Below are 25,574 nucleotides of genomic sequence, written 5' to 3' on the forward strand. Positions count from 1 at the left end.
AAATGAAATTAAAAATCTTTCATTATGAGCCAATCTAAATACAAAATCTTGAAATACTATGTCGCAATAAATTGTTTCTTTTTGAATATAAACGTGATAAAGATATGTGACTTTCAAACATCGGTTGCATTATGTATGGATCTGTATCTCGAATAATTTAATCATTGACCATTAAATTTCTGTTCATATATTTCTTTACAAACAAATAAAAATTGCGCATTAAATATTAAGTGAAAGGAAAATAAAATAAATATAAATATGAACTAAAAACAAATGTTGAATGCTTAAAGTCTTTACTTGTTTTTCAAAGCAGTTGATTTGCGAAAGTTTCCGATTTGAGAACTTTTTTCATGAAGCTGACAAAAGATGGCACTTGCTCTGTAAAAGGTCGCTATTAACTTTAAAAAATATAAATGATTCTCTAATAAATCAAATGTTACGGGTTTTAAAAGGGTTCTGACCATTTATTTGTTGAGAAAAAAGAATTACTCTCAGATTTGATGATTTTTTACCGGTTTTATTATTTTATTTGCTGTTAAAATGAAGTAAAGTGGATAACAAATATTGGAAATGCTTATTTTATAGAATATTCATAATTTGGCTGCGTATTCACAATTTTGCAAAATTAATTCTACTGTAGTTTTGTATTTCATTCAGTAGGTTTTAATTAAATGTAGAGAAAGTGTACGTAAGTGTACAACATTTTGTTTGAAAGTGTACCTGCAAAAATGTATTGTTGTTTCGCAAAATTATTAGAATTTTTTTTCAAAATGAATGTTTGTAAATATATGTAAACTATGATGACATAATAATCGAAGTGTCGACTCGAACGCCACACAATTTTCAACTACCAAAAGTACTCAAATTCAGTGATTACTCTACGATGAGTTCATCAAGCTAACTGAGATTATCAGATAATTCGCATGCGTGCTCTATGAGATAATATATCGCTTGTGTTACACGTACCATGTGAGGAAATAGATATTGACAATAAAAAATAATAATAATAATAATATTTATTCACCGCCAAAACTGGTTTGAGTGTGTACATAGTTTTTTATACATGTATGGTGGGAAAAAGGTTTGAATCACATCTGATCACCGTTAAAAACCACATCTTTTCAAAATTTAATAATTAAATATCATTTCCAAATTGAATTTGGAGAGAGTTTGATAAATATATAAATAAATAAATAAATAAATAAATAGTTAAATAGTTGATATTTATATTGCACTGAGTACAATGAGTCAAAAAAAATACGTAAAATATCACATTAAATCGTTTACGAAAACAGTATTATGATTCGACACTAATGACAAGTTAGAAAAGTGTCCATCGCTTAGGGCTACTAGTTGGTTTTTGAATGTTGATCTTTTTGTTTGAGTTGAGAAAAGTTCGTGGACTTTGTTTGACATTTTGCACATTTGATTGAGTGGAACCGATGGATTGATTCTCAATAATTTATCGTTGATTTTGAAAAACTCAACATTTCTCAGGTTACGTTCGTTTTGATTACGTGCAATTTCAGTCTTCAGTGATGGGCAATGGACGTTGTTGTGTAGCAATCGAATATAAATAAAATTGATGCATTTATACGGCGCCTTTGAAGTGACTGCAAATTAAGTTTGTTTAGACGAGTGCTGTATGATGAGATTTTGAAATCGTTTGTAATATTTGGGTATTCTTTGAGTGCGAACATTGTGAATTGACGCAGGCATGATTCAATTTTGTTTTTATGAATACCATGGTACGGAAGCCAAACTAAACTGCCATATTCCAAAATCGATTGTACAAGAGCACAGTAAAGAGATTTAAGCGTACGGACATCAGGGATATCGTAGCAGAATCTTTTCACGAATCCAAGTGCAGATGTCGCTTTGGCCACAATTGAATCGATGTGTTTGACAAAGTTGAGTTTACTGTCAAAGATGATTCCTAAGTCTCTTTGTTCGTTCACTCTTTTAAAAATGTGATTGTCATAAGAGTACGAATTGATAATTTGGTCTCTTTTTTTCGATATTGACATGACTGAGCATTTATCAAGATTCAAATGTAGTTTGTTCGTTTTGCACCAAATTTGTAATTTGTCGATCGCTGATTGTAATTTGATTGTGTCATTGATGTTTCTGATAGATGTTGCCAGTTTTAAGTCGTCAGCAAAGAGAGAGATGAAAAAGTCGTCGTCTTTGATGGCACTTATAATGTCGTTTATGAACAATAGAAATAGCGTGGGGCCCAAATGGCTACCTTGTGGTACTCCAGAGTTAACGACAAACTCACTTGATTCCATATTCCCATACTTGACAACTTGGCTGCGATTTGACAGATAAGACTTGATCCATTCGGTTAAATTCGGTGGGAGATTGAATGTGGTTAATTTTGAAATCAAAAGACCAACTTTTTCCATTAAAAAATCGAAGCAAATATTAATTGTATAATTTGAAAAATCATAATGGATTAAAAACAACAGAAGTGATTATTATAGTGATTGTAACGATAAAAGACGAAAATTCAATTTCATTTGATTTGAAAATGTCTCAAATTTGTTTAAATAAAACGACTACCAAAAGAGGGCACTTCCACGGCAAAATGAAGAGAATTTCTTATAAAAGTGAGCAACGAGTTGCAATCAAGTTTTTTATAAAATGCCACATACTTGATATGAAAACCGTATACTGAGTCAAAGCAAGTATTTTATTTGTGTGTTCCCAGGTGGCCAAAACTAATGCGGTATATGCGTGAATCGTTTTTGATTTTTTAAATACAGTTGTTTTCAATGTTAAAAAAATAAATTTGCAACTGTCCAAACAATATAAAATATTGGTCACGACAAACATAACGAATTGACACACATTTCTTCAAAGTATTTAAAAACATGCACAGCATTTTTGAATTTCATTAAACATCTCGCTACAAAAATGCATAAACCGTTTATCATTTTCATTTTCGTTTTCATAAACTGTGTGGTAAGTTGAAATATAACTTGAAATATATTCGATCCGGGTGCTAGTTTCAATTTAATTCCCATTTAGATTTGCAATGAGATCACTCCAATTTCTCCGAAAAATTGGGCAAAGCCATACTCACCGTTCTATGATGCAGCATGCAATAGACTTCTCATGGTTGATTTTGCAAATGGTACGCTTATCAATTATAATCTTAAGAGTCAAATCATTTACGAAAGTCGAATACCTGGAATATCCAATCCATCATTCATGATACCAATTAAATGTCGAAAAAATAAGTTTTTGGTAAGCAACGGTCTATCAACGGCAATCATTAAATGGAATGGCGTTGAACCAGAAGCTCAAGTAGTCGAAACACTATTTTCAGTTGAAACATCGCAAGAATTTATAAATAATAATTGGAATCAAGCCTCCGTTTCGCCACAATTTCGATTTTATGGTGGAACCTATAGAAGAGGTATGTGCGGAGATATGCCACCAACCACAGGAGCTGTTTATCGTTATGATAAGTGTAAAAGTGTAAAAAAAATCATACCAAATGTAAAAGTTACAGGCGGCATTGAATGGAATGCAAAAGGTGACACCATGTATTTCGTGGATCCATGCCAGAAAGTTATTTGGGCTTATGATTATATTAAAAACACCGGAACCATTAAAAATGGTCGCATTGTGTTTGTTTATCAAGGCGGATTCGGAGATGCAAACACAATTCCGCTTGGATTGGCTATTGATAGAAAAGAATACTTATATGTGACGCTGTATGGCGGTGGTGCTGTTCTGAAGGTTGATCCAAGGTAAATACTATCGATAGACAAAAATTACATTGTTTACAGATATGTTTTTTTGCTTTTTCGTTTCATTCAGAACTGGACAAATAGTTGACGTAATTTATGTTCCAGCTGAAATTGTCAGTGATGTAACTTTTGGCGGCGATAATTACGATATTTTGTTTATTACTACATTTAATAGCGCACGCAACATTCAAACAGGAGAAAATTCCAATAAAACATTTTCACCACACAGTGGTCAAGTGTTCATGAAAATGGGCATGAACGCAAAAGGTATTCGAAGTAGATCTGTTCGACTTTAAATTCTCAGGAAATGATTCATATTAAAATATTTCATTATTAATATTTTTACATTTTTCCTTAATTAAATTTTGTTATCAACAATAAATATCTGAAAAATTTTGTTAAAAGTTTTTTATTTACGTACGATTTCTATGCTGACAGACAAATTTCGAACAGTGTCAAAAAATCAAATTTTTTTTACAGTAAATTCAAGTGATTTCAAATAAGTAATTATCACACCTGGATAAATCCACTATCGTAACTGCATCGTGTTCTACCCTAGGGGCAGAGCAGTACACATGAAACGTCATTACACTGCTGTTAGAAGTTACGTAAGTGTGTATTATGGATTAATATGGATTACTACTCACAACATAGAATTACTTTAAACAAAAATGATGATTGTAGTACTGCTCTGCCCCTAGATTCTACCACAAAATCGATTTCCCCCAGACAACTCTGCTGTAAAGATGACAATGACAAATTTGTCAAAAATACATGCATTATCTATGTTCACAGTGTATTTGAAACATATAAAGATTCAACGATCTCAATACTAGAAGTGGTTTTAGCAAAACATAAGCGCACGAATAAAAAGAAAACCACGACTCAATATATACATGTATCTTTACAGAATTTGTGGTTAACCTTAAATTTAGTACGAGGTTTTCCTTCAGGCAATTTCGCAGTGGTGTAGCATCGCTTTAGGTGCGTGTTCACATTTTCCAAACCTGAAAACTCAATAGTAATTAAATTTAGAAAAATTACTAGATTGTCATGGTTGCTTCGCAGCGATTTAGAAAAATCTTTATTTGCACAAATTTCATTTCTTCACTTTCAATTCTATGTTTCTGAAGCAGAATATTGTGAAAAATATGATTGGAGACATTAACTATATATAACAAACACTTTAGTACATTTATATGGCTTTGAGTTCTTCCTGTCTACATTTCGCGATTATTTGTTCTTTTTCAAAACGTCAAAAGAGTTATAGCAATTGACACAATATCTTTGAATCACATTTCCAATAAATGAATCACATTTTATTTGAACAGAGGAAAGGGAAAATTGATATTGTAAATCTAGCAATTTTGCCACGTTCCATTTTCATTAAATATGTAATGCCTGATTTGTCTTTGACTCGTAGTCATTGGATTTTAGAATTGACAGACTTTAAAGTGGCTCGAAATGAATTTTGGCTTCCGTCATCATGGCGAATGTATATAAACTTAATTCTATGCTCATGTGTGGGTTTGCAACACTCTTGAAAATTGTAACATACGCTTTCATAAAAGTTAATTGAAAAATATTTGATGATTGCATGCGTCATATAGTCGACACATTCGTGTTTTTGCTAGTAAAGTTACATGAAACGAATTGTCGTATTTTCACCCTTATTCCATCTTCTCTGCCAGTCATCCGACTTTTCACATCGTTTCGAAACTACAATGTATGCTACTGTTAAAACTATATTTATGTAAATTGCTCGAAAGCATTCATTTAACAGGTTACTCAATTGTAAGAGAGTAAATAGTAAAGCATTCTCACCAATGTTTACAATCATAAATAAGTCTATTCTACGTACTTTATCAACATACTGAGGTTTCTTGATTTGAGTTGCATTGTTTTGGACTCATGGTAAATTTGTGACAACACCTATTCCCATTTGTTGACTTACTGCAACATTTTATAAAACGGAAACGGCTTAGTGGACGGCTTTAATGATAATCTTCAGTAACATCAAAGGATGAATGTGATTTTATAGTTTATGGTGGTCAAATCAACAATGTTGGTATACATATGTATAAATGTTTTCATTGCAACTATTTTGTTAGCATTGATGCGAAATCGTTCTGATTTTCGTATAGAGTTTACTGCCCTCACAAGTTCAAATGTGGCTAGTATGAATGAATGTCCACTAAGTGGACACAATGTTGATTAAAAACTTCAACCATCGAACGCAAAATAACACAATCCAAAGAGTGTACAAAAAAAGAGTCATACAAAGTGTAACTTTCGCTGTATTGACTCAATGAACCCAACGGAAATTAGATTTTCTTTGTTGTTGTTATTTTGGCCATTCTGGACGTAAGCTAAAACGTTTGAACAACAAAACAATCTCAGACAACATAATATTCAAGTGAACATGCATTGTTATTACAGTCGAAATACTTATTTCGTAACAACAACAAATGCGTATACAACATTTCCGTTTGACACATTCTTATTTATAGCTGACATCGACAATCGAAATCACGATGATTCTCACTCGAAGTTGATCGTCAATGCAAGGACTTTTCGGTAATCTGCAACAAAGTAGATACAAAATAATTGTAATCAATAATGGTATTTGCGACGGAGCGTTAGATTTCTCCTCTTTTTTTTGCATTCATCAAACATGGCATAAATAACAGTAAATCACTTGAATCATTTTCATTCACGATTTTTGGTAATTTTTTGGTTTTGTTGCTGCAGCGAATAGTATCTGATGATACTGTTGACAATGGATTCGTTGGGTATAGTGGCCAAATTACAGGATCACATTTCCAACGGGTTTTCATTTTTCCTCGCATTGCAATTTTCCGCCATTAACAAAATAACGAATCCATTAATTCTGCTCAATCAAGAAGTGATAAAATGATACGATATCCTTTGCTAGACACCGAACTCCCTCATTTAGAAGAAAAAAAAAACGAAACCGAACACACGAAAAAATAAATAAACCACGTCAGAGAAGAGTGCAACGTGACAAATAATCAAAATAGTAAAGAAAAACGGACAATTATGTTGTTTTTGATATTTGTGCAATGTAGCCATTGATGTCGAATTTGATTAGGCAAAATGACCATCACTTGGGATTGAACACATGTTCAACTGCACGGAAATGTTGATAATTGAAACAAATGCAAACGCAACATGTTTGCTACCAAGTTATCTAAAAGCACAATTTGAAGCCAACACAGTCAAGCATACATAAAACAGCGCAATGCCCTTTGGTGCACTTGCACACTCTTTATATGTCATCATTTTTCGTTTTTACAAAGCATAAAGCTAAAAATAAAAAAGAAGTGGATATTAGAAGGGGTGAGAGTGTGAGATATTATAGAGATATAGAGAAATAGAAAGTGAAACGATATAACAACAACAAACGACAAATAAGCTCTTTGTCAGTTTCTTTATAAAATCATTTTGGTTCCTTTTATTTTCTTCGTTTCCATTTAATGTATATAATTTATCTTGTTTCGCAATGCATCTAATGTTTTCTAAGGTTAAAGCCACCGCCAAACTATTTCAAGGATTTTTTCCCCCTGAAATTACATTCTTTATAATTTATAATATCAATCAAGAATAAATGAACAATTTCACGAACTTGGTCGAAATCTTGTATCCACATCGAAAATCTAACATTTAAAAAATGATAAACAAAGTTGCAATGAATCGAAATAGAGGGTGTTCGTAAGAGAGATGAACATACTGACACCAATTCATGGTAAAGAGAAAAAAAACTGAACTAGTTTTATCCATTTGAAATGAGAGTGCAACCGGAATATGTGTGTCATGTCAAATATATTGATAAAATAAAAGTGTACTATACATATATATATATTTCAAACATTTATCTCATCAATTCATACTAATTTCACATCAAAAGTTTGTTATTTAGGTAAAATGCATAGAAATCAACGTCCTGTTCGCATGATTTCAACCAATATTGAGTGAAATGTGCAACAAGCGTAAATGCACTTCTAGTGATGCGAACTGAAAATAAAAACGCAAAACTCGGTTCGCGTTTCTTTTTTTTTTTTGCTTAGCTCGAAGATGGAATTGAAATATGCTAAAGCACAACACTCGTAAAGTGCTCATTCACCTACATACAATGTTGTTTTACATTTTCTAGCACGTGATTTTAGATTTGAATTCTCCGGTGAACATTTTTGTGTCATAAATCCATTAATCCCCCTCATATTTGTACTTGTATTGTGTCCCTGTTCGCAATTCAACAAACATTTCCGAAAAAAATACAAAACTTTGCTCAATTTATCCTTGCGATATAAGCTTGACACATTTTCATCACTTCTACATTATTTTTCGTTTTCTATTCAATACTAGATGATCTTACATTCATTTTTTGTACGAATTTTGTTGTTTCATTTTGGATAATGTGTAACTATCATTTTGTTTACGTGAATTTAATCAATTTGTTTATTGATAAAAAAGAGTAAAATAAAGCTTATACACTTGAAGCGTATCGGAAAGTTTCTGTATCAATTGGTCGTGATCATCTTCAATGAAGCTGTATTTAATTTCTATGATAATATTTGATGATACTTATCGCTTTTGTATAAAGACCTGCATGCAATAAATCCTCTATATTTATTAGTTGTATGTGTTATAATGTTTTGAATGCATAAATTACATATATTACTAATAAGTTATTCGTATCGAAACACAATTGCATTCACTACAATTCAAAATAATAAATCAAATAAAACTCTCGGTTCTTAATTTGCATTTATATTAGATTTTATTATTGGAGCCAGTAACAAAATACCTAAACAGTTGGTACAAGTATTAAAACATAATCAAAATTTTCAATAAAAAAGACCGACAAGTAAAAACGAAATCGGTTCTTGTTGGTATTTTTTCGGTACTTTTTTGAACATTTTATAAATACTTTGATGATTTCTCAAATTCATTATTTCGATAACATTTTAAACGAATAAAAGTGAATTTATTTTGTTAAAAAGTTTTTATAAAATTAAGCAAAATTAAGAAATGCATTTCGATGCAGTTGTTTTTTTTTTTTTTTTTTTTTTGAATTTCATGTCGCTCATAAAAAACACATTTATTTATGATGGTACTTTTATTGTTTGAGTTCTGATTCGTCCATTTTTTGGATGCAAAATAGTTTTTGTTCTAGATTCCACGAACTAAATAATTAAAGGAGCGATAAGATTACTGCCTAAAAAGATAAAGAATAAAATCCACATATAGTTGGCGCCACATTCTATGTAATAAGCGTATACTTTCCACTTAGTCCGTTGCAACGGAAAACAAGTTTGCATAGAATGCAGCGCCAACTATATGTGAATTTTATTTTTTATCGTTTTAGGCAATAAATCTATGGTTTTCTTATGGCTTCTTTGAAGTATTGCATATGCAAAGTGAAAACTTTTCCTGGAAATGAAAAAACCAGGGAAAAAAAACCTTTGTTTTTATTTAAGTAAACATATATTCGAATACAATCAACTCTCGATAGATTGAAGCCGTTGGTAGCACGAGATTCGTTCAAATTACCGAGAGATTCGAATTACCGAAAGTGATTTCGAATTATGCGAGAGTCTGTATTAGCAAAGATGTTACACTTTTATTTATGTTGCATGATAAAAGCATTTTGAGTTGACATTTTTTTTCCTTCAAGTGCAATCACATGAATCATATCAAGTCCTACACATGTTTGTCATTCAGGTGACAAAAGGTGAAATTAATTTAAAAGCCATCAATCGTCACAAAATGTAAACAAGTGCAAAATGTCAACTCATGTGCATGAAGAAAAGAAAATTCCATTCAAAATGTTTTTGTTCATTTGTTCAGTTTGATTTTTTTCTTGGAATTTTTCCCATATAGAATGATTCTCAGTTTCTAGCAACGTAATTTTCTCTCATGATACTCAGTGGCTTGGCTTATGCTCTTTTATGCTCTTTAAAAGTAATTTCGTTTGCACATTACGTTTCACTTGTATTTATTATATATTATATTCTGTTCTAATCAAAGCATTGCATGTGCACAATATGTACTCAACACAACGACTATGGTTTACTTTGAACACTTATCATAAGATGGAACATTTCAAGGAAAGGTGAAAGTTCATTTCAGTATAAAAGTGTGTGGTTGGTTCTTATCATACACAATTCATGCAATCATAAAATTGTTGTAGCATGCATTACTACACCGGAAAAATGTTGATTTTGAATGGTAGTAATAATTAAAAAATTAATAACACAAATAAACTTTAATTAACTGTGAACATTGTATTTTCCTTATTAAATTATAATCTATTGAAAAAAATTCAATTGCTTAGTAGAAAAAATTCATTAGATTCTACATAGGTATTTAAGGAGGTAAATGACGAGAATATGGACAACAACTTGATGTTGAATTTTCACTTCAAGAAATGTGTGAAATATCAAAGAAATTTGATGTGAATATTTGAAAAAGATTTCTTTGAATTAATAAAAGAAGCCGTTTTTATAAATTCCAACGATGTGTTCTTTTTTTTCCGCTGAAAACAAAATCACAAAAAAGCGCTACGCGTGTAAACTCTCATGTTTTTCTCTTCTCTTTAATAGATTAAATAAAGAGGAAAAATAAAAAGTGCTGTACAATACACCTTAAATTTCATTTTTTTTTATAATTTGAAGGTCTGTAGTCATTCCATGGAATATGAGAATCTAAAAAGCAATTGCTGAGTGCGTTTGTAGCGCAACGACTGTTCTGCTAACAATAATACAGAGTGTGAATTGGATGCCGAACATGGATGCGACACAACGTTTTACAAGATGATTCATAAAAGTATATTTTCCATGTGCTGACTTGAATACCGCTCAGTTCCTTGTTGTTATTCAATGCAAGCAGGTCATTCGACGCTCGTTACTCCTACAATATTCTATTATCGTAATACGACTGTGAATACACACAAACCGCATGTAACGTTTTTGAAAAATATTCCTCAATTTCATTCAATTGATGTTCGAATTTATGAGAAAAATTCAAGTGTATCAAAAGTGTGTTTCCGCCATCGCATGGAAAATGGAACGAATTATTCATAAAAAATTTTTTGCAATCTTCAAAATGTCAATTAGTTACCGACTTAATTGAAATTATCAAGTTAAATGTTTAAACAAAGTGACCGCTTGTATTTCAATAAAGACACATCCAGTGAATGTAATAGACGTAAATTTAAAGCAAAATCTATAAGCCGGTTATAAAAAAAAAAAAAACATATTTTCAAATGGCCATACTACAATCGTGCTGTTTCTGGAAATCATTACGAAAAGGAGCGTACGCCAGTGCGATTTATACATTTGTATGTATTTAGTGATTGTTTTTATTTGACGTACAAATAGCACGATATAACTATTTATCTAGAATTAATTAAGCTTTGTTCCGCTTCTGTAATATTACCAATTATCCAATTAAATTGGAAAATAACCAAAGCATAGAGAACAGTTTAGCAAGTGACTGCAACACATTCAATTTGGTTTTTATTCATTTTGATTTCGTTTTATTTGCTGATATTCAATTCGATTGTTTCTTGGGAACATTGCCAAAAAAAATAAATATTTCCATTCATAGACAATATTTCGATTCTTCTATTTGCTGGTAATTTTTTTTTTGTTTCGTTGTTCATGTGTTATCATTGATAGTATGGTATTTTGGTGGAAATTTATTGGTGTTTTTGGAATGTTAAATGTCTGCAGCGCAACAAAATAGTATTATTGCTTCGGTGCATGTACTATCAACCACATAGCTGAATTCACAGACAGCCTTTGTTTTTATTCTTTTTCCATTCCTTTTTTCTTCTCGTTCTTAGCATCCAGACAAATAGATTCAATTTTTGTCAAGTCTGTGACTTGGAAGAATGAACTTCGCCAAAATGAAATCAAATATATATATATATATATGTGTGTGTGTGTGTGTGTGTGTTATACATGCATTCTCCAATAATACAAAAAATATATATTATACCGAAACGACAAAAAAGAGAGAATTACCAAAAAATGTGTTTACATAAATTCAAGCTGGTACATTCGTACTTCCATTTTCGATAAATAATCGATGTTATTCAATTGCATTGCATGTATTTGAGACTTGATCCAATGTAACTGACATTTTATTGGAAAATATTCCATTGATTTTGGGTACTGTTTGGTCACATTCAATCGACCATGCTCACAACTGCTATTTATGACAGTTTTCGAGCTTATGGTGTCGCGTTATCGTCTTGTTATTCCACAATAAACATTGCAACAACTTCTGTTAATGATGTTAATGTGCAATGAATCGCGACGATAAGTTGATTGCATTCTCTAATTGGTTAAAAGAAGAAAAATATTTAATTAGCTACAAACGATGGCATTTGAGATTGAGACTAAATTTATTATATAGATCGGACAAACCAAATACATATGACTTACATGAGATTTCATTTATGAAAAAATGCTTACTTCAAAGTCTGATTGAATAATAAATTGGCGAACACCTTACTATAGCGTGGACTTGAATCATGATATGTTTGTAACTTCGAATATTAGTTTAAAAAATAGGCTTTATACGCTTTTAACCGTTTGTAGTATTCTTTGCATCTTACCTAATTCCATTAATATCAATGAAACGGACCATTCTGTCAAATATCAGAGAAAGCATTATTCATCATTTACAGGGATTGACTATTTTCGTCAAATGTCACACAATCATGCATTATTTGCACGTCACATAGTACTGATGATCTAAAATAATTGATTCCAATAAATTTTCAACCACCAATAATAACCAAATGGGACGTCATCGAAACTATCAAACTCTGTTATTTTTGCATATTTTGTGGTTTTCGATTCCACTCCAAATATTTTCTATCACAAAACAGCCAAAAATCCTCAAATAAGCGAAATAAATTATCACCAACCACTATACATCGAAATTTGTCCAATATCTCTTATTTTCTCATTCATAATTCACGTCCATGAAATCAACCATTTAAATAACTGGTATTCTCCGAACGAATCAATAGAAAAACAAATTCACTGCGATTCTGCTAAAAACAAAAATGTGCATTTTTCAACACATACCACTCGAAATGTACGTAAATCAATCTTATGTTCAATGTGAGCGAAGATATTTTTGCATTATAGCATTTCATAGTCTTGGACATTTTCATAAAAGTCCTCTAGCAAAAATCGCCTACCCAACAACATCAACATCGTTCGAAGTGTATGAAAACGTCTGTAACATTTTGTAATTTATTTAAACCAATTTTGTCCATTTCACAAGCTCGCAAATAAATGCAAACGCTAAGTAAGCTGTTGAAGCCGCTCGTAAAATCAATGTCGCAAAATGATTGGAATTAGAACAATTTCGTCGATTCTCTTTCACACTTGAATGTAGCACAGTTAAAACTTAAAATGCGGTTGGGCGATACATGAGAGAAAATTGAAGATAAAAAAACTACAAAATTGGTCATAACATTCAATGAATTTTTTTTCTGTCGTATTGCTATTCATTCAAAATGTTAAATGTCAAATAGGATTAAATGAATGGCGAAAATGTAATTTTTATTGAGTCCTTTGCCACTGAATGATTTGCATCCCGTACCATTGAGCTATAGCTATGCATTATGCTTTTAGCATGTTGCTGAAACGATAAAATGAAATTGTGTATTCGAGAGTCAATAAATCTAATGATGATGACAATTTATTTTATATCTTTTCTCCTTCTGAAACGGCTTAATATATGTATACATTCTATATGGTATTTCGAAAAATTGGAATCGGAGTGCGAGTAGTGGGCGCAAGTATGCTTGAAAACTTTTTTAGTATATACATCTAGTATCTGTTTGTAATCAATAGGCGAACAAATAAAATCATATAAATACGACGAGCTAACATGTAAGCTAAATATAATGGTCATGGACAACGAACGGTAATTATTGGAAATTTCAGACAACGTTCGTCGCGATTTAGATTTATTGGCATTATTTGTGACTGTATGTTTTGACTTCGATTCAACTTTAAAAGCTTTTTCCATTCGCTCATTTATAATCGTCAAACTCAACATTTTGTCAACATGTTGTTCTATTGTCCGACGAAAAAATCCGTACGCACCCTTACAATAAATGTTTCACATCAAAATTGCAAAGAAACGTAAAGTCCATTCAAAAGCTGTTGAGAGTACCCCATTGAAAATACTCATTTCAAGTTTGAGACCCCAAAAAACCACACGTGTCGTCACATATATTCATGTGTGCAGCACAATAAGAGGGAAAAACATATCTGAATAATAATATAAATTATAGAATGGTTAAAAATATGCCAATTGGTCAACTCTTATTATTATTTTTTTCAATTTCATGCATTGAATACGTAAATTAAATGAGATTTAGTTTATTATTTCTATCAAAACTCCCCCAACAAAACAGTGAGAAATGTGAGGCACTATCCAACGGCATCATGGTTGATTCATGGTATGTTGTTATAAAATTTGAAAAAAGAAAAAAAAATGATGAGAAAAATGATCGAACATTGAAAACTTTTAAAACAAATTTTAATTTATTTTCGCTTACGTAAATTGTCATGCCCAGATTTGTTCAGATGAAATTGTAACAATGGACCTATTGTTCATTGTGGGATTTCTTTATGAACACAAACTAGTTCAACAATATTAATTTTTTTTTCTCATTTCAATGCAAATTGAATATAATGAACCGAATTCGTAGATATGTTTGATATTGTAGTTGCGTAGAAATGTTGCCAAAAATAAAATAATCAATCGATGAATTTATGTCAGGCGATGTTTCATCGAATAAATGTTGTGCAAAGTTCTTCCAATACTTGGATTGTTTTTACGTGACTTGGCATGTGATATAAAAAGGAAATGCTTCAACTATAAATCACGAATAATCAAAAAGTATGTTGATGTTAGATGGAAAGAATTGGACAGAAAACATACTTTGAAGCTCCGATTTTTCATTTTTGTTAAAGAAGCGTTAAGCATTTTGCTTTGCATGGCTGTCCATGTTGAATTCCGTCTGTTTCTAGTCGGCATCTAAATTGCGTGTGTCAACATATATAAAGCTCTTACCGGTTTCGAGCGTCTTTGTTGGAACTTTTGTAAATTATGCAAATATATGCGATTCGTAAAGAATGCATTCAAAGTCAGACGATCAAGTATTGCGACCAGAATGGATACGATTAACCATCATCACAATACAATACAAAAAAAAAAACGGAAAAATTCAAAGAATTTCGTAAGCAAATTTGGAATAAAAAGCTAAATTTTACATGAAATAAATGCATCCTTGCTATGATTCAGAGATGTTATCTATATAATATGGACGATAGACAGAAAACACCACAAAACCTTGCTATTAATTTCATGACGACCACAGTAAACTTATTGTGGTGAAAAATATAAATAAGCAGCCAATTATATTGATATGCATATGGAAAACCACAACCCGAATCTATCAGTAGGCACAAAATCACAATATTTTGGTTACAATATGTGAATATTATGAAAATGACAATTTCTTCGCATTATGAGAAAATAGATATTTTATGACGAAATAGTGTTGTAGACTTATTGTAAAGTTAATTTGAATGGTATACACATACTCAAGATGTTTGTAAAATGTACACATAATTTGAACTTTTTGGATATCCTTCATAGGCGTTGGATATCTGCTTAGGAGATGAGCAGTGTTTTCTACTTCTCTACCTCTCTGCATAGTCTGCAGTCTGGGTCATCTCTATGGCGTGAATTTCTTAGATTATATTTAACCCTGGCATGTTCTGTTAAATGACCGACAGCTACTCGAAGATCACCCTTATGGAGTCTCAGAAATTTTATTGTAAGCTTGTATGGACGTGGGGCTCGTACAAAATATTTTTTCTGTTCGCATCTGAAGTTGATGTAACATTTAATAACACATCACAATGGTGTTGTTGAAAAAACTATTCTGTTGAATTCAACGAAAATAAATTTATATGGAATGGTTTATGAATGGAAAACCATTCACGATGTTTTTGAGTCGAAAAAAACAAAGATAAAATTTTCACATATTGTTTTGAAAAATATCTATAAAGAAATGAATGACAATAGCTGCGTAGCTATTCTGGTTGCAATAAACGTTGCAAAAACAATATTTTTTGTTGCAAATCACAAAAATTTAACCAGTTTGGGCCCAAGAAAAAAGGCATGAGTCTCTTAAAATCCGCCACTAATCAATAGTAAACAGGAATGTATGGTCGTTTGCATGACTAATTTTCTATTCTTGCAAATTGAAATGCAAAATTTTATAATCCAATTATATTGAATAGAATCAACCAAGTGATTTGTGGAGAATTAATTTCAATATATCTCACTGAATAATTCCAAAATATATATTCGTCTTTGATCTAAAATTTGAAAAGTACTAATGATTAAATCCAAATAGAAACTACGTAAAGTAATATTTGTAACTTTTGTTATTATTAAATGATATTAAATAGAAATTTTGAAGATATACGGCTTTTCAATGAACATATTTAAATACCACTTGATTTCCCAATTTATTAGTTCGAAAAGATTCACTTCAGACAAAAGACTCATGGCTCAATCACCGTGCTATCAATTATTTTCGCTTGAAGACCTTTTTTCCTCACCTACACTTTGAAGAAGTGACAGAAAGCTCTATTTCAACATTATCGAGCAAAAACATTCCATTCCCATAATTTTACAGCGGATGAGGGTTTTATGTACGCTTCAGGCATATCTTCCCTCTATATCAACAAAAAAAAATCTCGCATTAAATTATCCATAAAACCATTGTATAAATAACACAAGTTTTGGAGATTTAATTTTTTTTTGTGAAAAAAAGACGGTTTAAATAATAAACAAGCAGAATAGGTTTTCGTTGTAGAGCGTGTCGCCGAATCGATTTGGGACCGTGCCTTTCGGTTCGCACAAATGTTAGGCGGTATCACGTGCATATATATCTGGAATATAGGTCCCATCCATTTTATGGATTATAATTTAAAGCCCATTTTCATGCATTTTTATGAGATGGATTTCAATTGAATTTTATAGCTGGCTGACAGAGTGTCTGGTTCGTTGTTACTTCACGACTTACATGCTTTTCATCTTCCCCTCCCTCGCTCAATTAATTTCGCAATGGTGGCCAGATAGCAATTTATACAATGGGAATATAATTTATGTGCAGATCGATGACACTCAGGTTATTCAAATCAAGTCTTCAACATTCGAAGTCAAACGAACAATAAAGCAAACGCATTTTCTTATCATCGTAAATTATAAATTGAGTTGCCATCATTGAAAATAACATAGAATTGCATCACGTATTTCGAGCAAAACAAAACAAAACAAAATTTAATAATCTCTTGTCCATTTTCTGTTTTCTTCACTTAATGGAAGGGTGAGTGTTTTCACACAAATTGTTTGACTTGAACTTCAACTTCAATGTCCGCTACATAGACATATGTATTTCACGATCTAATTATATTGTCTGCATTGTAAATTAGTACCCAATTTTTTTTTTTGTCATCACCATTTATTCTGATGGGAATTGAAAGAAACACTTGAGAAACGCACCATTGTCTGCGACACTTTGAAAAGCCCCTTGGCTGACTGCCAATGTCAGTTCCACAATTTCGTTTCAATTCAGCCAAATTGTATTTCAATCATAAATACTAACAAATTATCAGGATTTTGTTTGGATTTTTTCCGTCTGCTGGATGCAATCAATGTGCGTACGATGTTTTTATCATGCTCGTGCTGAAATGAATTTTTAGTGGATTTTGTCAATTTTTTGTGCATATTTCGACCAATTGACGTGCGCATTTTGACCCACGTTGAATATGCACATTTTGATTCCTCATTGGGTGGACAGTGGTTTTGTATATGAAAGGTTCAATAATATTTAAAAAAAAAATACATGTACTTTTTACAATGATTGTGTTGATTTTTGCTTTTCATTCGAGAAAAATGTCGTACATACGAACATGTTCAAACAATGAATGAAAAACTGTGTCCCATCAAAATATACTGTGACAAGTCTTGTAAAATATCATTTGACGATGATATAAAACATTCAATGTTCATCCTTGCGTGTATTTAATGTCAAAGTTATTTTTATATACACAGAGATGGTATTCAAGGTGATAGTAAAACCGTCACATGCAACAAACATGCCGAAGATTTGTTATGATACAAAACCGGCCGTTTCAATTTCATTCTTCGTTTTATTACAACTATTATTGAGTTTATTCAACTTCTTATATAATGGAATTATATATGTATGTTACGTATTGCGGAAATGTAACCGAGTTAGAACGTGTTTCATATCTAAAAGCCAATGTTGTTTCTACCCAGTCTGAATTTATTATGTGCTCATAGATTTTCGTATTTTTTCAATCCTTCTAAGGCGTTGAGCTTAGTTAACAGTCTTCGAATTCGCAAAGTTTGTAAACGATAAGGTAAAATGTATTCGAAAAACGATCAACCCAGCCATATCAGTATATTCATCGGTCTGTTGAATTTAAGGCAGATGATAATATAAAACCGTGGGACGTACGTTGTATCATGGTATAGACATTTTGCGAGACCAGAAAAATACAACAGAACTTGTTATGAAATGAATTGATCATTTCGAAAGCATCTAGTGGGATGCATTTTCTAGCTAAGACATTAATTTTTCAATTCTCATTACTAATTAATCCGTCGACATATTTCGTTATAACTCTTATGAAATTGAAACATCCATCTACGTCTGTTTGCTACAAAACGGTGTCAAACGATTCTCCGCACATCATGATGTTCAATTAGTTAAATAGGTTTTCCATGAAAAGATGAATCGCATGGAGCAAAGCACAGACTTCATATAATCAAAACCAGCAAAAGAGTGGTCGAAATCCAACGCACAGGTTCACATTGTATTTTAAACAGTTCGTATATGTAAATTAGATATTTTCCGCGAAGGAATTTTGCTCAATTAGTTTAAAAGCAGTTGATTTAATTTTAAACTGGTTTGGGGAAGAAGTAATACGCAGTATTTTTACGCGACAAAAATATTTTTCCGACGCATTGTGATAATTTGAAACGGAACAAAAAAAATTGGAGAATTATGTTTTTATACTTGCTGGTTTTTATGTTTGACGAATGCCGTATCGTACATTTCTTTTTTTAAGCGCCAAATATAATGCCATTTCATCGGGAAACCTTATGTGCGGACATAGCACGTATTTCAATTTATTAATTCAAATATTTACTCATTTCACAATCTAGATATTACGTGCGCTTTTATCACCGTACTTGTATACCGTGTATTTTTTTTACGGTATGTAATTTTTAATGAGTTATTACTCAATTATTCGTGTTCATATGCAAAAATGCGTGAAAGTTTTTGCCGATATTGATAATGTGGAAAAATACACTGCCAATTCATTTGGAAAAAAAGCTACTTTTGCTGTTCTAGAGATATTCTTTATAAGGACAATCGAGTATTCTGGCTTTGATCAAAGAGAAAAAAATCAGATTTTGAATTACAAAGAATTCAACGATGACTAACTGAACATGAGTGTTTTTCTCATGACACATTGTCAAATGTAATTACCAAAATAATATGTTTAATATATACGCAAAATCCTTAATGCACCCATAATGGTTTGGGATAACTTGACTCCATTTTAATAGACAAAATGAAAGTAAAATAAGACATATTTGAGATATCAATTGAAAGCGAATTGGTTATTTTGAAAGTTATACCATTATAAATGTATACATTCGCATACTATGCTGAGTTGATTTGCTTTTGATTTACACCATATCGTGGCGAGACAAGACATTCAATTGCCAAGTCTTGCCTTAAATGTATACGCCAAATGAAATATATGTCTAACGCATCGACATTATAATCGTTCAACATGAAAACTAGTCGATAAACGCGAGTCAGCAGACAAGAAAGCGTTTTCAAAATGAAATAGACGAAAGAATATGTCTATTTAAAGGTTTGCCATTGTGATTTCGTTTTTCTTCCATTGTTTTTGAATTTGTCGATTTTTAGTTGATTTTAGCACCAGTAAAAATGTTCGAAATAATAACCATTGCGTTGCTATAATACCCATACATTAAGAACAAATGGCTCTATTAGAGATACGACGATAAAAAAATGCCAAGTGAATAGAATTTGAACAATTGAAACGCGTAATATGAGCATATCGAGTATGCCATTCAAGTTCATTTTCTCGAAAGCGCGAATAATAGCTGGTGCATGCATTTCTTCTGAATTTCAGAACCAATTTAAATGTTCAAAGCATCAGTAACATTAACCTTTAATAAGTAGCTATCGCCGTTTATCGTACTCAATTCATTTCTTTTTCTGCACTTGTCTTAAATTTTTATCGATACGTATTTGCGTGCGTCTTATATTCGCTCTGTAGCACATTCGATAGATTGAAATCGATGATTTCAAATAAGACAAGCAAAAACAAACAAAAAATTGCTGATGTGCTTAAGTAAATGGATTTTTTGACATCAAAGTTTCTATTGAATGGCATAATAATTTTTTGAAAACTACTTCGATATGCTTGCATTTCACTAAATAATCGAGTCATATTTGTAAGTAAGCTAAAAAAAAGCGGACACATAAATTCCGTATACATTTGACACGCGCTAAGTGCTCAATTTCACTTGATGACATACTTAATTTTCATGTTGTGAACATTCAATAGTTCACCTTGTCAAAGTTGGGATTGAGGTTTTCTTTACATATAAAAAGGGTACTTACGCTTTTAATGATTCGAAAGCTTTTGGTTTTCTACCTCTATAAATTAAGTTAAACAGTCTCTTAAAAAAGTTTAAAATTACATTTTTATTTTCTCATAACAAGAAAAGTGTTCCCAGTGTTTTTATATAAAGCAAATTTTTCTTTGTCGAAAAAAAAATAATATGGTGACAATGAACCAAGTTTAAAGACGTTTTTTTCCGCTGAAAATAACAAGGAGTGTTCATTTCCAGAATTCCAATCAATGTTTCATGGAAAATTTACACAATGCATTTCATACTCTAATTAGTATCATTAGAGATAATTAAAAGCTTAAATTTTGCCTGAACATGAATGTACAACTATGGACGATTTTACTTCTTGAATGGAATAATTCAAGTGAATAGAAATCGATTTCAAAACTTTGTTTGGGTAAATTTTGAAGTTTGCAACAAGTTTCACCAACTATACTGACATTGAAATATGTTTGAATTTCTCTTCTAATCCCTAATATTGAGGTGATAAAGGTACACTGTGAAATTGAAAGTAGAATTATTTTTCGATGGCAAAGTTTTGTTGTTGAAAAGCGGTTGATTTTAAGGTAAACGAGTAATTAAGACACAGCTGCAATCAACGATACACATGCAAAAGACTCAATTTTAATTATATGCGATTTAATGAACGGATTTGTTTTTGATGTAAGGTATTGCTGTTTAGTAGACTTCGAATTTATATTAATCTTATTTCGTCATAAAATGTCCGAAAATCGATATAAAATAAAATTGATATAATAAAAAATGTGTTCAATTGTGTTATCGGCTTAATCTTATTATAGATTCGGCTTACTCTTTGTAAGCTTTCTCTTTTAATTGGCCATGAAAAAAAAGATTACTTTCAAGAATTTATTTTCAATTTGAAACTGAATCCATAGGTTGCAAACTTATTCAATAGAAAAAGAAATTTATCCACTTACGCGCTACAGCGTGGTAATAACGTTTATGTTTTTTTGTACATATTTTTAGTTTTACTACGGTGGGATATTCATAATGCAAGGTGATTATTTGTATAAGGAATGGGACTTCATCGCTGGAAATGTGGATACGCCCAAAGGAGAAAGTTTTTTAGAACGCAAACAAATTTCTTACTGTAAGCTATTTTTTTATTAATTTTTCAAATTGGCAACTATTCCATACGAATCAAAATGATATCATACGGCCAATATCGGCTTTGTGTTGAATTTTTTTCATCATTTTACCAAGAAATTGTGAAATAAGCATATTGATTTTTTTTAATAAAAAAAAAAACAATAAAAATTATTCTAGTAAATGTCACCGAATCGATGTGTTTTTACTGTTAAAAATTTCACTCATACAAAAATCAAATTAAAATGTCTCAAAATAGACAAATGACTTAACAGTGAATTAATTAAGAATTTTTATAAAATAATACAGACATTATTCTTTTTTGACAACAAACCAATTTATCAAACATCTTACAGTATACTACAGAAGTAATATATACATTTGCGGTTTCTGAGTTTTTCGCCAGATTCCAATTTTGTTTTCGTATGGAATAGCCGGTATTCGCTATTCATTTTCAATTTTCCTAATAACTGTTTGGAAATATTGTTTAGGCTTCAAACATATTATTTTAGTAATTTCATAAAACCTAACCGGATCATTTTGCCAGAATTTAATCCGATTATTTGTTCTTCCGTATTTTTTTTTTCTTTCAGCATCTGTGATATTTAGTATTCTTCTATTTTTCTGCTCAGCATGTGGTGTAATTGCTTGTATTCTTGTATTTTATGGTTTGACTATGGTAAGTATTACTTGGAATTTTCTCAATTTGTTTTTCCATGCGACGTTTTGGGGGGTTTGAACATTCTTTTGGTGATTTTGGTGTATTTGATAATCAGTATTTTGTGTGTGTACACAAAGGAAATTTTACTGACTCGTGCATTGTGCGCTAAAAAACACATTAAAGATCAACAGTTTCTGACGTTGAGATTTTGAAAATTGCAGAAAAACGGGCAGCCGATGAAAAAAGTCTATGTTGATGTCAAATTGAGACAGCCATTGATTTTTTTTTCGAAATTGAATGTCAATGATTTTGATGCTGAAAATGCTGTCGTTTATTGCATATTTTGTTGGCGTTGACATATTCAAACTCAAAAATGTCATATTAGAGCTCCAGATTCGCATGATTAGAGCTCCAAAGGATTCGATGCGAATTTAAGAAAAAAAAATCAATTGTTTGCTTGCATATTTCAAAGACAAAACACCAACGATAACATGTTTACCAATAAATTCCCATTCGCTTACGCCAACGCATAACCGAACGGAGTCAGCCTCACATGTTACCATTTGAAGTGAAATCAAAATGTGAATGTAACTCGGCTGATACAACTATCAAATATATGTTTAGCGCATTATTACCCGTAACAATGAATCTGGAAAAATTCATAACATTATCGAATTCTTTTTAGCCCGTACTGAGTTCAATTCAATCTATTGCATATAAATGGTTCATTTACAACAAAAACAAATGTGTCGATGCATACGCTTATCATGCAATTTGAGCAAGAATTTTTCTTTCATTTTTATTGTTGTCAAATGAAAACAGAAGTGATAAAAGAAATCGACAAGTCTTTGAAAACAATATGCAAACTTCTTGTCTCCAATTTGATGCAATGACAACAAAGGACGTATGCAAATGCGAGAGAAAAAAAACAACAACCAAACGATCATACTTGAATATGAATGTGCCCCCACTATAATTTTGGGTCGTCATGATGATGGTGCTCATCAATCAACTATCATCATAGAAAATCAAAAAGTGAACATTTCACAACAAAACAAATGAAATATGTTTCTTATATCACAGGACAAACGTGCATTCCTTGTCCCATGGATTATGGCGATGGTTATTCATATTTTGCTTGATATCGCACATTTTATATATCTCCTAGTTATAGATTCGGTGAGTGATATTTTTTTTCCTTCGCACAGATGATGGAAATTCCAATAAAAATCTTGAATTACAACTTATGTTTGTTTTGGTTTGCTTGATTTCAGCTGGAATTCGAACCGATTACAGCCGTGATGTACGTGATTAATTTTTTTCTATTATCACTCAATGTAAGTATTAAATGTTTTCTTCACAATAATGCCAATGACACACATTTGTTTTGTATGTTTTGATGACAATTAAAAGAGCTGGATAAAATTACGTTTATTTTTATGTTTCATATCAAATTACGCAGTTACATAAGTCACAAACTGACGTATGTATGCACAGCAAAATAATATTGGTAGTTTGTAATAATTTCTCGAACACATTTCGAAAACCACCGTGTGCAGTGCTATTTTTTTCTTTGAAGTACTGACCATTTTTCCAATATCGAAAATAATTTAAAAGCACTTTAGATAAAGTTTGAACAAAGTTTTTTGAGAAAAGTATCGCGTAACATGTAGCTTTGGGGTATGTGACAGTGTTCGAAGGATGACCATAATATGTTAAGTGGTAATCATACAACAACAGTAGAATGAAATCAACAAGCCAAAAACTTTTTGATTGGTCGGGGTCCGAATTGTTGAGTCGAAATGCGTTCATAGTTTGTTCATGCGGCCAGACGGAATAAATTTCGAAAACAAAATATCCAACAACAAAAATGTCTCTCATTTAAATCCATTTAATTCACATCAAGCCATTTTCACACCGTCTAGCCCATTATTATTATTATTTCTTAAAAACAATTTAATAAATTTTCCAATGTTTCTCTTTACATTTCAGATATACTGTTTACTTTGCATAATATCACAATATCAAGTTTTTAAAGGAAGTCGTCGTGCGAAATATAATGTTGAAACCGAACTAAAAGTAATTAATACAATGTCTATTACATTTCTTCAGCAATTTCTTGTTTCGAATAAATTCTGGTTTCACTTCTATTTGCAGACACTACCTCAAACAATAAAACTCAATTATCAGAATCAGCCCCACAACAACAATGACAAATTGATATCGAAAAGTCAAGCGCTGGCCAAATCAATTTTCTATACCAAATCGACCAATAAAAAATCAAGTAAGTTCGTAATACGATTATGAGAATCCATGTGGAAGAAAATTTTTTTCCATTAAATTTTTTTCGGAACATGCTTTGGGGATGTTATAAAATATGCAATTACATAATATGATCTTCGTATTGTATAAGAAAATATACCGAACCCCTCTTTATTTGCAAATATTACTTTCACATGTTTTTCCATCTTGATATTTACAAAATATAAATTGAAGACAGTCTGAGTAATATGAATGTTGTTTGGTATTGAAAAGGTCCTGTTTCAAATACATCACCGATTGGACGACGACATTCATCCAACATGCTAAAGAAACACGTTCAATTCCCGGAGGATTTCAAATGTTTTGAAGAGGAAGATGAAGTCTTGTGTATTAACGATTCCAATGGAAATCCCGATCCAGATGACTCTCCACCGTCTATAGCCACACTGCAATACCAATAAATATCTAAATAATTCAATCCATTTCCGTTCAACGACAACATTCTCAAGCATCGATTGGGCGATAGAAACTATCATTTCTCAACGCACTGATCGAATTTATCAGTGAAAATATTAAACTAGTTTTGATTTATCAACTAATTCATCGTTTGATTTTTTTTCTCTTTCGTCAAAATAAGAAAATCAAACCACCAACATCAATTTCATATAGAATTTCTTTTTATAAATTAATGTTAACAATGTTTGTAACGTATTTTTTTTTTTTTTTAATTTTTTTTTCGGAAAGAGAGTGAATTGTTTGACTGAAAAAAATAGGCTTTTCACAATTTTATTTTCTTACTTTTTTCATCACAATTACTTTATACGAACAGAAAAAAAAACACAATAATAAAGAAAATATCATTCATAGAAAAATAAATTTGTCAATTTATTTGATTTTTTTTTAGCGGAATGAATTTTTCGTAGAAAATATTTTCCGAC

General features: G+C 31.2%; 2 protein-coding genes across 4 annotated transcripts; both read left to right on the forward strand.

The window, feature by feature from the left end:
• The first annotated feature begins 2,910 nt into the window (after nucleotides 1–2,910).
• On the forward strand, nucleotides 2,911–4,157 carry LOC116337550 (regucalcin-like). 2 transcript variants are annotated; one of them, XM_031762207.1, is made up of 3 exons: nucleotides 2,911–2,967; nucleotides 3,034–3,761; nucleotides 3,832–4,157. In XM_031762207.1, exons 1-3 carry the CDS (start codon nucleotides 2,920–2,922, stop codon nucleotides 4,055–4,057), a joined length of 1,002 nt encoding a protein of 333 aa, XP_031618067.1. In that variant the 5' UTR covers nucleotides 2,911–2,919; the 3' UTR covers nucleotides 4,058–4,157. The 2 variants fall into 2 exon arrangements, with proteins under 2 accessions (XP_031618067.1, XP_031618069.1); XM_031762209.1 differs by having other exon boundaries at nucleotides 3,801–3,955.
• A 6,582-nt stretch (nucleotides 4,158–10,739) lies between these two features.
• On the forward strand, nucleotides 10,740–25,212 carry LOC116337554. Of its 2 annotated transcripts, none has more exons than XM_031762216.1 (8): nucleotides 10,740–11,124; nucleotides 21,594–21,717; nucleotides 22,307–22,392; nucleotides 23,458–23,553; nucleotides 23,649–23,711; nucleotides 24,367–24,453; nucleotides 24,532–24,658; nucleotides 24,910–25,212. In XM_031762216.1, the coding sequence occupies exons 1-8, from the start codon at nucleotides 11,050–11,052 to the stop codon at nucleotides 25,095–25,097; spliced, it is 846 nt and encodes a 281-aa protein (XP_031618076.1). In that variant the 5' UTR covers nucleotides 10,740–11,049; the 3' UTR covers nucleotides 25,098–25,212. The 2 variants fall into 2 exon arrangements, with proteins under 2 accessions (XP_031618076.1, XP_031618077.1); XM_031762217.1 differs by lacking the exon at nucleotides 10,740–11,124 and adding an exon at nucleotides 14,991–15,060.
• The last annotated feature ends 362 nt before the right edge of the window (nucleotides 25,213–25,574 follow it).

Source organism: Contarinia nasturtii, unplaced genomic scaffold, assembly GCF_009176525.2.
Source record: "Contarinia nasturtii isolate CC-2019 unplaced genomic scaffold, AAFC_CNas_1.1 Cnas_scaffold_285, whole genome shotgun sequence".
Lineage (NCBI taxonomy): Eukaryota > Metazoa > Arthropoda > Insecta > Diptera > Cecidomyiidae > Contarinia > Contarinia nasturtii.

Excerpts from the sequence above, each read along its gene's own strand:
- LOC116337550 (XM_031762207.1), top strand. The coding sequence starts at position 2,920 with ATGCATAAACCGTTTATCATTTTCATTTTCGTTTTCATAAACTGTGTG. Across the intron at positions 2,968-3,033 it reads TCGTTTTCATAAACTGTGTG|ATTTGCAATGAGATCACTCC; the intron begins GTAAGTTGAAAT and ends ATTCCCATTTAG. Across the intron at positions 3,762-3,831 it reads GTTCTGAAGGTTGATCCAAG|AACTGGACAAATAGTTGACG; the intron begins GTAAATACTATC and ends CGTTTCATTCAG.
- LOC116337554 (XM_031762216.1), top strand. The coding sequence starts at position 11,050 with ATGGCCATACTACAATCGTGCTGTTTCTGGAAATCATTACGAAAAGGA. Across the intron at positions 22,393-23,457 it reads TATTTTATGGTTTGACTATG|GACAAACGTGCATTCCTTGT; the intron begins GTAAGTATTACT and ends CTTATATCACAG. Across the intron at positions 23,712-24,366 it reads TTTTTCTATTATCACTCAAT|ATATACTGTTTACTTTGCAT; the intron begins GTAAGTATTAAA and ends TTTACATTTCAG.